The sequence below is a fragment of the Rhinatrema bivittatum genome, chromosome 16, assembly GCF_901001135.1.
Source record: "Rhinatrema bivittatum chromosome 16, aRhiBiv1.1, whole genome shotgun sequence".
NCBI classification, from domain to species: Eukaryota; Metazoa; Chordata; class Amphibia; order Gymnophiona; family Rhinatrematidae; genus Rhinatrema; species Rhinatrema bivittatum.
Genome location: NC_042630.1, coordinates 4,161,982 through 4,174,779, shown reverse-complemented (window position 1 = coordinate 4,174,779; position 12,798 = coordinate 4,161,982). Strand labels below are relative to the sequence as shown.

Below are 12,798 nucleotides of genomic sequence, written 5' to 3'. Positions count from 1 at the left end.
GGGAATTACATAGGAAGGGGAGTGCAGTGCAGGGGTGGGAGACAGCCCTGACAGGGGAATTACATAGGAAGGGGAGTGCAGTGCAAGGGTGGGAGACAGCCCTGACAGGGGAATCACATAGGAAGGGGAGTGCAGTGCAGGGGTGGGAGACAGCCCTGACAGGGGAATTACATAGGAAGGGGAGTGCAGTGCAGGGGTGGGAGACAGCCCTGACAGGGGAATCACATAGGAAGGGGAGTGCAGTGCAGGGGTGGGAGACAGCCCTGACAGGGGAATTACATAGGAAGGGGAGTGCAGTGCAGGGGTGGGAGACAGCACTGACAGGGGAATTACATAGGAAGAGAACTGCAGTGCATGGGTGGAGACAGCCCTGACAGGGGGGAGTACATAGGAAGGGGAGTGCAGTGCAGGGGTGGGAGACAGCCCTGACAGGGGGAATTACATAGGAAGGGGAGTGCAGTGCAGGGGTGGGAGACAGCCCTGACAGGGGAATTACATAGGAAGGGGAGTGCAGTGCAGGGGTGGGAGACAGCCCTGACAGGGGGAATTACATAGGAAGGGGAGTGCAGTGCAGGGTTGGGAGACAGCCCTGACAGGGGGAATTAACATAGGAAAGGGGAAGTGCAGTGCAGGGTGGGAGACAGCCCTTGACAGGGGAATTACATAGGAAGGGTAGTGGCAGTGCAGGGGTGGGAGACAGCCCTGACAGGGGAATTACATAGGAAGGGGAGTGCGGTGCAAGGGGTGGGGAGACATCCCTGACAGGTGGAATCACATAGAAGGGGAGTGCAGTGCAGGGTGGGAGACAGCCCTGACAGGGATCACATAGGAAGGGGAGTGCAGTGCAGGGGTGGGAGACAGCCCTGACAGGGGAATCACATAGGAAGGGGAGTGCAGTGCAGGGGTGGGAGACAGCCCTGACAGGGGAATCACATAGGAAGGGGAGTGCAGTGCAGGGGTGGGAGACAGCCCTGACAGGGGAATTACATAGGAAGGGGAGTGCAGTGCAGGGGTGGGAGACAGCCCTGACAGGGGAATTACATAGGAAGGGGAGTGCAGTGCAGGGGTGGGAGACAGCCCTGACAGGGGAATTACATAGGAAGGGGAGTGCGGTGCAAGGGTGGGAGACAGCCCTGACAGGGGAATCACATAGGAAGGGGAGTGCAGTGCAGGGGTGGGAGACAGCCCTGACAGGGGAATTACATAGGAAGGGGAGTGCAGTGCAGGGGTGGGAGACAGCCCTGACAGGGGAATCACATAGGAAGGGGAGTGCAGTGCAGGGGTGGGAGACAGCACTGACAGGGGAATTACATAGGAAGAGAACTGCAGTGCAGGGGTGGGAGACAGCCCTGACAGGGGAATTACATAGGAAGGGGAGTGCGGTGCAAGGGTGGGAGACAGCCCTGACAGGGGAATCACATAGGAAGGGGAGTGCAGTGCAGGGGTGGGAGACAGCCCTGACAGGGGAATCACATAGGAAGGGGAGTGCAGTGCAGGAGTGGGAGACAGCCCTGACAGGGGAATTACATAGGAAGGGGAGTGCAGTGCAGGGGTGGGAGACAGCCCTGACAGGGGAATTACATAGGAAGGGGAGTGCAGTGCAGGGGTGGGAGACAGCCCTGACAGGGGAATCACATAGGAAGGGGAGTGCAGTGCAGGGGTGGGAGACAGCACTGACAGGGGAATTACATAGGAAGAGAACTGCAGTGCAGGGGTGGGAGACAGCCCTGACAGGGGAATTACATAGGAAGGGGAGTGCGGTGCAAGGGTGGGAGACAGCCCTGACAGGGGAATCACATAGGAAGGGGAGTGCAGTGCAGGGGTGGGAGACAGCCCTGACAGGGGAATCACATAGGAAGGGGAGTGTAGTGCAGGGGTGGGAGACAGCCCTGACAGGGGAATTACATAGGAAGGGGAGTGCAGTGCAGGGGTGGGAGACAGCCCTGACAGGGGAATTACATAGGAAGGGGAGTGCGGTGCAAGGGTGGGAGACAGCCCTGACAGGGGAATTACATAGGAAGGGGAGTGCGGTGCAAGGGTGGGAGACAGCCCTGACAGGGGAATTACATAGGAAGGGGAGTGCAGTGCAAGGGTGGGAGACAGCCCTGACAGGGGAATCACATAGGAAGGGGAGTGCAGTGCAGGATCACTGGGCTGTCTGTGATATTGGAAGGCAGAAGGGTCAACATGGGAAAGGTTCTCGGGAGATAAGTGGGGCTTAAGGCAGGATATGGAGGTGGAGACAGATTAAGAGAGGGAGAGACAAGGACCTGGCCTGACAATGTACAACCTGGAGGCAGGAGGCACCTTACATACTAATCACTTTATTGAGGCAGGAGCTTTCAAGGACAGAGTTCACTTCGTCAGATGCAGATACCTTGAAGGCTGTCACTGTTCAGAGACTGTGGCAAAACCCTTAAGAAAGAAGTGACCTCTATTGAATTTCTGTAATTGAGGGAGGGCTTCTAATGTAATCCATCTACTCACAATCACCCAAATGTAGGGGCTGATGTGTTAATGTTTACTGGGCTTTGTACAGTTTGTCCTGCGATTGTGCACACAATCATCCAAATGTAGGGGCTGATGTGCTAATGTTTACTGGGCTGTGCACAGTTTGTCCTGCGATTGTGCACACAATCATCCAAATGTAGGGGCTGATGTGTTAATGTTTACTGGGCTGTGCACAGTTTGTCCTGCGATTGTGCACACAATCATCCAAATGTAGGGGCTGATGTGTTAATGTTTACTGGGCTGTGCACAGTTTGCCCTGCGGTTGTGCACACAATCAACCAAATGTAGGGGCTGATGTGCTAATGTTTACTGGGCTTTGTACAGTTTGTCCTGCGATTGTGCACACAATCATCCAAATGTAGGGGCTGATGTGCTAATGTTTACTGGGCTTTGTACAGTTTGCCCTGCGGTTGTGCACACAATCAACCAAATGTAGGGGCTGATGTGCTAATGTTTACTGGGCTGTGCACAGTTTGCCCTGCGGTTGTGCACACAATCATCCAAATGTAGGGGCTGATGTGCTAATGTTTACTGGGCTGTGCACAGTTTGTCCTGCGGTTGTGCACACAATCATCCAAATGTAGGGGCTGATGTGCTAATGTTTACTGGGCTGTGCACAGTTTGTCCTGCGGTTGTGCACACATATTTTCTTTCCTTAGTCTTTTCAAGGATTTTTTTCACAAAAATTGCACATGAAAATGTGCCTATTGCTTAGCACTCTGGCATGGAAATCCTATGCAAATGAAATGCATAGCTGTTACCCCATTCCCCCTTGCAGAGAGATGCACAGGTTTTACGTCTGATGTCTTAATGCTGGAGATTTAATGCCTGGTCAGAGGTGGACTAACGTTAGCTCATTTCAATCTCTAACCCAGCTTACACTTCCAAACCTGTGAATTCTTAATTTGGAAATCAGGTTGTGAGTGCATCACAGATGTTTTACGTGTGCAACTCTGTTTTCGGTGCACACAACATATCGGCACTGCTCCAGGCTCCCGATCTGTTTCTGAACCATTGGATCTGACTTTCTTCCCCTTCCTTCCACCAGGCTGAATGGTATTCATCTGCTTCCCTTCCTACCCCCTCCTCATGGACCCAAAATTGTGCCAGGGAGCGGTAGGACAGGTCGGCACCAGACTCACTTTCTTGTCATTTTAGATTATTTTCCTTTTTGGCTACCACTTGTTCCTTCTTACTTCTCCTTTCTGCTGTATTTTGCTTTTCCTTGCATCTCATCATATTGCCCGTTTTTATCCCTCTCTGCCTCGGTTATGTTTTGTATCAGTTCTCCCCTTGTTTCTTTCCTGCAAATGACTTTTAGTCTCAGGTTCGGGACAGCACCGACAGCTGCATCCTTACCGCTCTCCCTTCTTACTCACAGGTCCGAGCAGCAGCAGGAGAGGATAAGGTACAAGTCCTCCTCCCCTCCCACCAGGAGTTATTGTGGATCTGAGCCTGCATGCCCTCCAGATGTGCAGGAGCAGGAGCTGAGGTGCAGCCATACAAAGAAGAAGCTGATTTCTGGAGCTGCAGATTGTGCCTAAGGACCTGCTGCAGGGTCAGAGTTCTGGAGGGGAACCTGAAGGAATCCCCAGTGCTGAGCAGAAATCGTGGTTTACGTATGCAAATCTTCAAATAAAATGTGATTTATACACATGATTTTTTTTTTTGCATAGAAAATATTAGTTGTGCACATAAATCATATTTTATGCATTAAAATATGCTTTTTGCCTGACTTATGTATACAAAAATGATTTATACATGTTTTATGCCTTTGTTTAAGTGCATTTTGTGGTTAGCATGCTTTTTTCTACTCCCTATGCATTAACACACTTTTACTTTACTGCACTGAGAGTTTAAAAAATGTTACTGTACAGATTTTTAAAAAACTGCACACTCCTAAAATACACCTTATTACATTGAAGTCTGATGCATTGATGCCTCCTTCGCAAATACTAAAGATACTGTGAACGTCTCTGGGAGCAGCAGTTTTCAGAGCTTCACCCCCTGCATGGAAATAGCTGGATTTCTAATGATGTCTTCCCTTTATTTCCAGAATCCAATGAAAATGGAAAACCTCACCACAGTGACAGAATTCATGATTTTGGGGTTCCCTCAGTTTTCAAAGCTGCAAATCCCCCTTTTCCTTCTGTTCTTACTGAGTTACCTGCTCATCCTGATGGGGAACCTCACTATTATAGCCCTGACGTGCCTGGACCCTCGCCTGCACACCCCCATGTACTTTTTCCTCTGTAACTTGTCTTTCATTGATATTTCTTACACATCAGTCACTCTTCCAAAACTGTTGGATATCTTGTTAAGAAAGAATCAAAATATTTCCCTAAAGGGGTGTCTTGTACAGATGTATTTTTTTCTGGGTTTTGCATGCGTAGAATTTATTATAATTTCTGTTATGGCTTATGACCGCTATGTGGCAATATGTCACCCCCTGCGTTACACTGTAATTATGAATCAGAGAATCTGCATGCTGATGGCCATCGGGGCCTGGATGTCAGGGTTTCTAGAAACTGTGACACACACTGTCCTGGTATCACGTTTCTCTTTTTGTGGATCCAATGAGATTAACCATTTCTTCTGTGATATCTCAGCACTGCTGAAACTCTCCTGCACTAGCACCTCCACCATTGATCACATTACATACATTGTAGGGGTATTTCTAGGACTGCCCTGCTTTACTGCAACTCTTATATCTTACATCTACATCATCTCTGCCATCCTGAGGATCCGATCCGCAGAGGGAAGACGCAAAGCCTTCTCCACCTGCTCCTCCCACCTCACGGTCGTTATTCTCTTCTATGGGACCATAATGTGTTTGTATATGAGACCAACGTCCATGCAGTCACTGGATCTAAACAAGCTCTTTTCTCTGTTGTATAGTGTTTTAATTCCCATGTTCAACCCTGTTATTTACAGCCTGAAAAATAAAGAGGTTAAAGTTTCCATAAGAAAACTGTTTTTATAGGAAATGCATTTTTCTATGTTTCAGAACATTTATCTGTGTTTGACTGCATGGGTAAAAAGTGACACAGCTCCCATACAGCCCCTGCTTATTAAATATTGCTCAATTTTAAGGATAATTTCAATGCAGACTAGTGTTTTGCCTGATGTATTATATTCTGTAGTCCTGTGTCTATGATGCCCAGGGGGGCACAAGTGAAATACCAAGAGAAAGGGCTGACAGGAATCTAAATAACCCATTGTACCATCTAGGATAGGGAGAGCTACCTCCAGTTCTGGAGCACTGGTTTTCAGGATATCCAGAATGAATATGCATGAGGTATATTTGCATGCTCTTCTGCCATTGTATACATATTAGTTGTGGGTATCCTGAAACCCCGACCTGTTTGTGGCACTCCAGGATCAGAGTTGCCTAGCCCTGCTCTAGTACGTGGCACCTTTTTATTACTGATGTTCAGAAGAGCCTGGAGTCTGAGATGTAATGTCAGAGGATGACAATATTCATCACAGGTAATGCTGTGAAAACATTACAACTATGGCAACCTTCATCTATGAATAGAACGCAGGACTGCAGTAAAGGAGCTTCTTCCTGTCCCTCGCAGTTTCATGAGGATTTGGGGAGGGAGGTTGGAAGATTATTCTGTAGAGGGATTGTTCACAGACCAGGCATTGTCTGCAAATAACCAAGACCCTTTTAAGACAGAGGGACACTCACCAATAGGGAGTTCCCCTTATTTAAATCATGGATCTTTTGGGTTCTTATCACCAAGGCCACTCCAGTCCTATTTTGGGTTTTCATTGGATGACCAGAAGGAGGGGCTTGACCTCTAGCTGCAACTGGCTCTGGTTTAAAAGAACATGGATTGAATCCTAACCCTTCAAACACAGAAACTTTGTGGATCAGCAAGGCTACTCACCCCTTACAGAATTGTCCTATATTAGTGGATTAATCTGAAAGACTTGATTATTGTAAAACCTGACACTAAACTTGATCCCTGTGAATGAAGAAATCTCAAATGAAGTTTGGACATTTTTTTTCTTTGTACTATTTCTTCGTCAACTACGTTGTTTACTTGGCAAGAAAGATCTTGAGTCTTTGGTTCATTCATTAAAACTTGCTTTATTATAATGTCTTTTATCAAAGGTGTACAATTAGGCAGCTTCAACGCCTTGCTCCATCAATGTGGAATGGTCCTTCCATGTTATGGTTCCACCTGTTGTGCAGCCTCCCCTTTACCAGGGATCCCCAATGATCCCCACTTCCTGTTGTGCAAGTTACCTCCTCACTGATCACCTGATGCCTCAGCCCTGTCCTACTTAACCCATCATATCCAGTCGCTCAGTGCTTCTGCATCGAGTCACCCTGGTTCCTTGATATGGCCATCCTTGTCTTGCTATTCTGCCTTGCCTTGTGGCCTCCCCTGCCTCTTGCCTTGCCTTGCGGCATTCTATGTCTACCTGCCATGTTCTGGGCCCTTCCAGGACTCCTGGCCTTATTATGCAGCCTTAAAGGCCTACTGCCTTGCTATGGTTCTTCCAGGCAGATAGATTCTCAGGCTTTTCTCACCTACCTTACATGCTTAGTGCACTCTTGGGTTTCCCTGTCCTACTTTGTGGCCTTCAGATCATCTAGATTCGCCTAGCCAGTCCTATTTAGTCTTTCTTGTTTTCTGTTAAGAACATAAGAACTTGCCATACTGGGTCAGACCAAGGGTCCATCAAGCCCAGTATCCTGTTTTCAACAGAGGCCAATCCAGGCCATAAGAACCTGGCAATTACCCAAACACTAAGAAGATCCCATGCTACTGATGCAATTAATAGCAGTGGCTATTCCCTAAGTATAATTGATTAATAGCCATTAATGGACTTCTCCTCCAAGAACTTATCCAAACCTTTTTTGTACCCAACTACACTAACTGCAGTAACCACATCCTCTGGCAACAAATTCCAGAGCTTTATTGTGCGTTGAGTGAATAAGAATTTTCTCCGATTAGTCTTAAATGTGCTACTTGCTAACTTCATGGAGTGCCCCCTAGTCCTTCTATTGTTCGAAAGTGTAAATAGTGTAGTTCATTGTATGCTCTCCCAGGCCTTGCCCTTGTCTCTGCCCTTAGTTCCAGCCTTGCCTCCAGCCCCCAGTCTGTACCAGTTCCAGCCCCAGCCCCCTCTCTGTATCCAGCTCCCAGCCTGTGCCAGCAGCAGCCGCGATGCTGTTCAGAAGGGCTCAACCTTTGAAGGAGGGGGCTGGATAGGCAGAAGACCACCTACAGTCCTTCTGTGCGGCCCTGCGCTGCTTCTGCGGGGGTCAAATGGCCAGACCTTGACATCCAAATAGATATCAAGAAAGATACCAATTATTAAAGTTCTGGAAAAACCTGAAAACATGATTGCTTTTGTAAGTATATGGAGATATTCAATAATACTTTTATCCCGATGGAGGACCTTTTAGAAATATGTTGTACTTACTTTATCACCTCATTGTATTGGAAGGCTATATATTTATTTATTTATTCATTCATTCATTCATTCATCTAAATAAATATATAATCTACACTTTCTATGTCAGGAAATATTTCTTCACGGAGAGGGTGGTGGATGCCTGGAACGCCCTTCCGGAGGAAGTGGTGAAGACTAAAACTGTGAAGGATTTCAAAGGGGCATGAGATAAACACTGTGGATCCCTAAAAGGCTAGAGGATGGGAATAAATAAAAAAGCTAAACCAGCTCGGAGCGGCAGTTACTACCCTTAACAGAAACATGGGGGTAACCTGCACGGAGCGGCAGTTACTACCCGTAACAGAAACATGGGGGTAACCTGCACGGAGCGGCAGTTACTACCCTTAACAGAAACATGGGGGTAACCTGCATGGAGCGGCAGTTACTACCCTTAACAGAAACATGGGGGTAAACTGCACGGAGCAGCAGTTACTACCCTTAACAGAAACATGGGGGTAACCTGCATGGAGCAGCAGTTACTATCCTTAAGAGAAACATGGGGTAACCTGCACAGAGCAACAGTTACTACCTTTAAGAGAAACATGGGGGTAACCTGCACGGAGCAGCAGTTACTACCCTTAACAGAAACATGGGGTAATCTGCACGGAGTGGCAGTTACTACCCTTAACAGAAACATGGGGGTAACCTGCATGGAGCAGCAGTTACTATCCTTAAGAGAAACATGGGGTAACCTGCACAGAGCAGCAGTTACTACCTATAAGAGAAACATGGGGGTAACCTGCACGGAGCAGCAGTTACTACCCTTAACAGAAACATGGGGTAACCTGCACAGAGCAGCAGTTACTACCGTTAAGAGAAACATGGGGTAACCTGCACAGAGTAGCAGTTACTACCCTTAACAGAAACATGGGGTAACCTGCACAGAGCGGCAGTTACTACCCTTAACAGAAACATGGGGGTAACCTGCACAGAGAGGCAGTTACTACCCTTAAGAGAAACATGGGGGTAACCTGCACGGAGCGGCAGTTACTACCCTTAAGAGAAACATGGGGGTAACCTGCACGGAGCGGCAGTTACTACCCTTAAGAGAAACATGGGGGTAACCTGCATGGAGCAGCAATTACTACCTTGGGAAGCTTGCTGGGCAAACTGGATGGACCATTTTGGTCTTTTTCTGCCACCATTACTATGTTACTATTCTATTCTCTTTAATAGTTTTCCTGTATACTTGTGTTAATGTATTCTGCCTTGAGGCGACTGTTTTAATGTATTTCCACTCTGGAGGCGACTGTTCAGTTCCTTGTAAACCGGTGCGATATGTATTCTTTACAGGAACATCGGTATATAAAAATTAAAAATAAATAAATAAATATTCAGAGAAGACAGAAATAGCATTATTCAACAAAGTAATAATTTTATTGTTATCAATAAAATCTAAGAAGAATTATTCAGACTTTCTTCTGTTTAAAGCCTGGCACAGATAATGAGGCTAATTCAATACACAAAGGTATTACACTAGAGAAATTAAGCAGACGACACATTCCAGCAAAGGACTCCATGTGTGATAGAAACAGAAATATAGAATATGTTGCAGCATATGAAGACTTCTATACTGTTCAATAATAGATCCTGTGCTCCATGTTAATAAAACTTATTGCATGTACTTCAATGCTAAAAGCCATTTAACTGTCTATGCGCTAATATTTAGCATGTTCACACCAAAGAATTGAGGCTATAGGATGAAAACAGTAGTAGGGATAACTCTTTATCTGGCTAGAATTTAGCTGGATAAGTCAGCAAATATCATAGCTAAGCCGTTTAGATGGATAATTTTTCATTTAGCCGTCTAAATGGATTTTGAATATCTGTCTCTCAAAATCCCACATAAAGTGACCTAACATGAAAAGCTAGTTAGGCAGGTGGATTTCAACCTTCCCAAACTTCACTTGCAGGTTAGAACCCTTCAATAAAAGTCACTTAATCTCTCATGGCAGCCCAACCCAGACCTTTCCCATGTTGCCCCCAAAACTCCTCTCAGTAGTTAAAATCCCCCTTAAGACAATTGCTCCATATGTTGACCCCACTAGCAGGAGGGATGTGAACGTCCTCCTGCTGGCACTCCTGCAGCCCACTGAATGACACAGCTAGTTGGCGCTCCACCACTGTGACATGTCGCTTCCATCCAAGAAACTTTAAGGAACTGGACCTCTGGTAGATGGACAGTGCAGCTCTTGACTTCCACACCAGGCTGGCTGTTTCCCTGGTGCTTGCTTTATTTTGAGATAGATATTTAACAAACAATAGTGTAGTGTATGCATCAGTGTAATTGCAAAAAGGTTGAGAAGTTCCAACTGCAGATGCAGAGTCATAGCCAGTGATGAATGTGAGGAATTAGGGAGGTGATTTTGAATCACCTGCTTTTAAAATGTATGCAGGAACATGGTGCTGGCAACAATTTTAAGAAAGAAAGCATGGCTATCATTTCCCTTTCCCCATTTTCAGTTGCAAAGTATGATCGCTAAGAATGACTGCTTAATTATCACTGTTGGGGCAGCAGAGGAGAAGGTGGTGCAAAATTGCATGCAAACATTTGAAAATGCCAATTCCATGTGCTGTGTTCCTCCCTTGACCTAAACCCACCTCCAGCAACTCTTCTATATAATCCAGTTATAAGTGAGAGCACTGAGGAAGCCGGCGTGTGTTTGTAAGCAGAGAAAGGAGGGTGAGTTTAAGCTAAGCCCTGTTATCAGTATCACAGTAAATTTGTTCCCACCCAGATGAATGTCTTTGACAATTCACCCCACAATGTCCAGGACAAGTCCTATGCAAAAATGTTGAGTCTCGGGTGGTGCAAGTCTGCCTCGTAGATGCACATGAAACACAGTTGGGTAAATACTCTCCAGTGGTGTCCAGTCCAATCCATTAACTCTGTTAATTGATCACAGCCACACCAACCTCACAGAAATGTGAGGCAGGGGACAAGCTGAAACCTATGCAAAAATTAAATGCATCACCACATAAAATGAAAGACTAAAAATTAGCATAGCGCCTGATGCAAAGTAAGATGCTAGGCAGATGAACAGGCGATTAGTGACTCTGAGACTGCTTGTCTATTACTACTCTCCATGCACTGCTTAGGTGAGAGAACACGTTACAGAGATGCTAAAGACAATATCTTACCAGGATAGAAGGTCGATGGAACAGTAAAAAAATACTGAAATAAACTAAGCTACAAGTGCAGACATAAACAATATTATATTCCCATACATAGCTAGATTGGTCACTGCAGTGTCAGCTTGACCTGGAAGCCATGCAGCAGCACTCCATCCAGAACCCTGAATCATGGACTTCCTTGAAGCCAACACCAGGTGGCAAACAGTGACCTGACTCCTTCCCCCAGGGAGCTGGAAATGCTGCCTCTAATAGTAACCCCAGCCGAAACCCATCCAGGCAGCAGAACAGCATACTTGAAGAACAAATTAGGAAATATCCACATGGCACAGGAATGCCACTGAGCCAAAGGACCAAGCCACAAATTGAAGTTTCAATGAATAAATTATACACCATAATTTGTAATGGGAAATTCGATGAGCCTCACTAATGAAGACATTGAAGGAGACTAGAACAAGCTTGAATCCTACGGAATCCTGATGGTCACTTTCCCTTCACCATGGAACCCACTGACCTCTCTGTGGCATCCATGGTGACGGGAAAGTATCTCAAAATCTCAGCTTCCCCATATCATTGAAATAAAGAATATGATGTGGCTCACTGGTGGATGAAGATTCTCATTTCCATGTGGCTTAATAAAACAGAGATTTAATGCTTGGGCAATGAATTAAAACCTGGTCCACTTTATCTCATTGCCATCCAAGACTTTCTACATTCATAAACACAGAACATATTCCTTTGATCCTTAGCAATCCAGTTTTCTATTAAAAACCTTTCTTAGGGCTCCTTTCACCTCTCTGTTTTTCAGGCTGTAAATCATGGGGTTAAACATGGGAATGAAAACATTATACAGCAGAGCAAAGAGCTTGTTCTGATCCAGTGACTGCATGGATTTTGGTCTCATATACAAACAGATCAGAGTCCCATAGAAGAGAATAACGACCGTGAGGTGGGAGGAGCAGGTGGAGAAGGCTTTGCGTCTCCCCTCGGTGGAGCTTATCCTTAAGATGGCGGAGATGATGTAGACATAAGATGTCAGGGTTGTGATAAAACAAGGAAATGGAACAAAAGAACCCAAAATATAGCTCATACTTTCAAAAGTTTGTGTCCTGCTGCAAGACAGTGTCAGCATAGCTAAGGGATCACAGAAGAAATGGTTAATCTCATTTGATCTACAATAAGAGAAATGTGATATAAGGACAGTATGTATCACTGGATCTAGAAACCCAAAGATCCAGGTCCCTGCAGCCATTAGTACACAGAGTCTCTGATTTATAATAACAGCATAGCGCAGGGGGTGACAGATCGCCACATAGCGGTCATAAGCCATGGCTGCAAGAAGGAAAAATTCTACAGATGCCAGGGCCAGAATAGATACATCTGTGTAAAACACCCAACTGCAGAAATATGTTGCTTCTTCCTTATGAAGATGTCCAGCAGTCTGGGGAGAGTGAGTGAGGTGGAGGAGATATCGAGGAAGGACAAGTTACAAAGGAAAAAGTACATGGGGGTGTGCAGGCGAGGGTCCAGGCACGTCAGGGCTATAATAGTGAGGTTCCCCATCAGGACGATCAGGTAAATCAGTAAGAACAGAAGGAAAAGGGGAATTTGCAGGTCTGGATACTCAGGAAAGCCCAGAATGATGAATTCTGTCACTGTGGTGAGATTTTCCTCTTCCAT

The 12,798-nt window shown here is 46.0% G+C and overlaps 1 protein-coding gene and 1 pseudogene across 1 annotated transcript; one reads left to right on the top strand and one right to left on the bottom strand.

Annotated features, from left to right (window-relative positions):
* Positions 1–4,579: 4,579 nt before the first annotated feature.
* LOC115078436 (olfactory receptor 5V1-like) lies at positions 4,580–5,494 on the top strand. Its single transcript, XM_029581349.1, has one exon. The coding sequence runs from the start codon at positions 4,580–4,582 to the stop codon at positions 5,492–5,494; it is 915 nt and encodes a 304-aa protein (XP_029437209.1).
* Positions 5,495–11,863: 6,369 nt separating this feature from the next.
* LOC115078435 lies at positions 11,864–12,798 on the bottom strand (annotated as a pseudogene).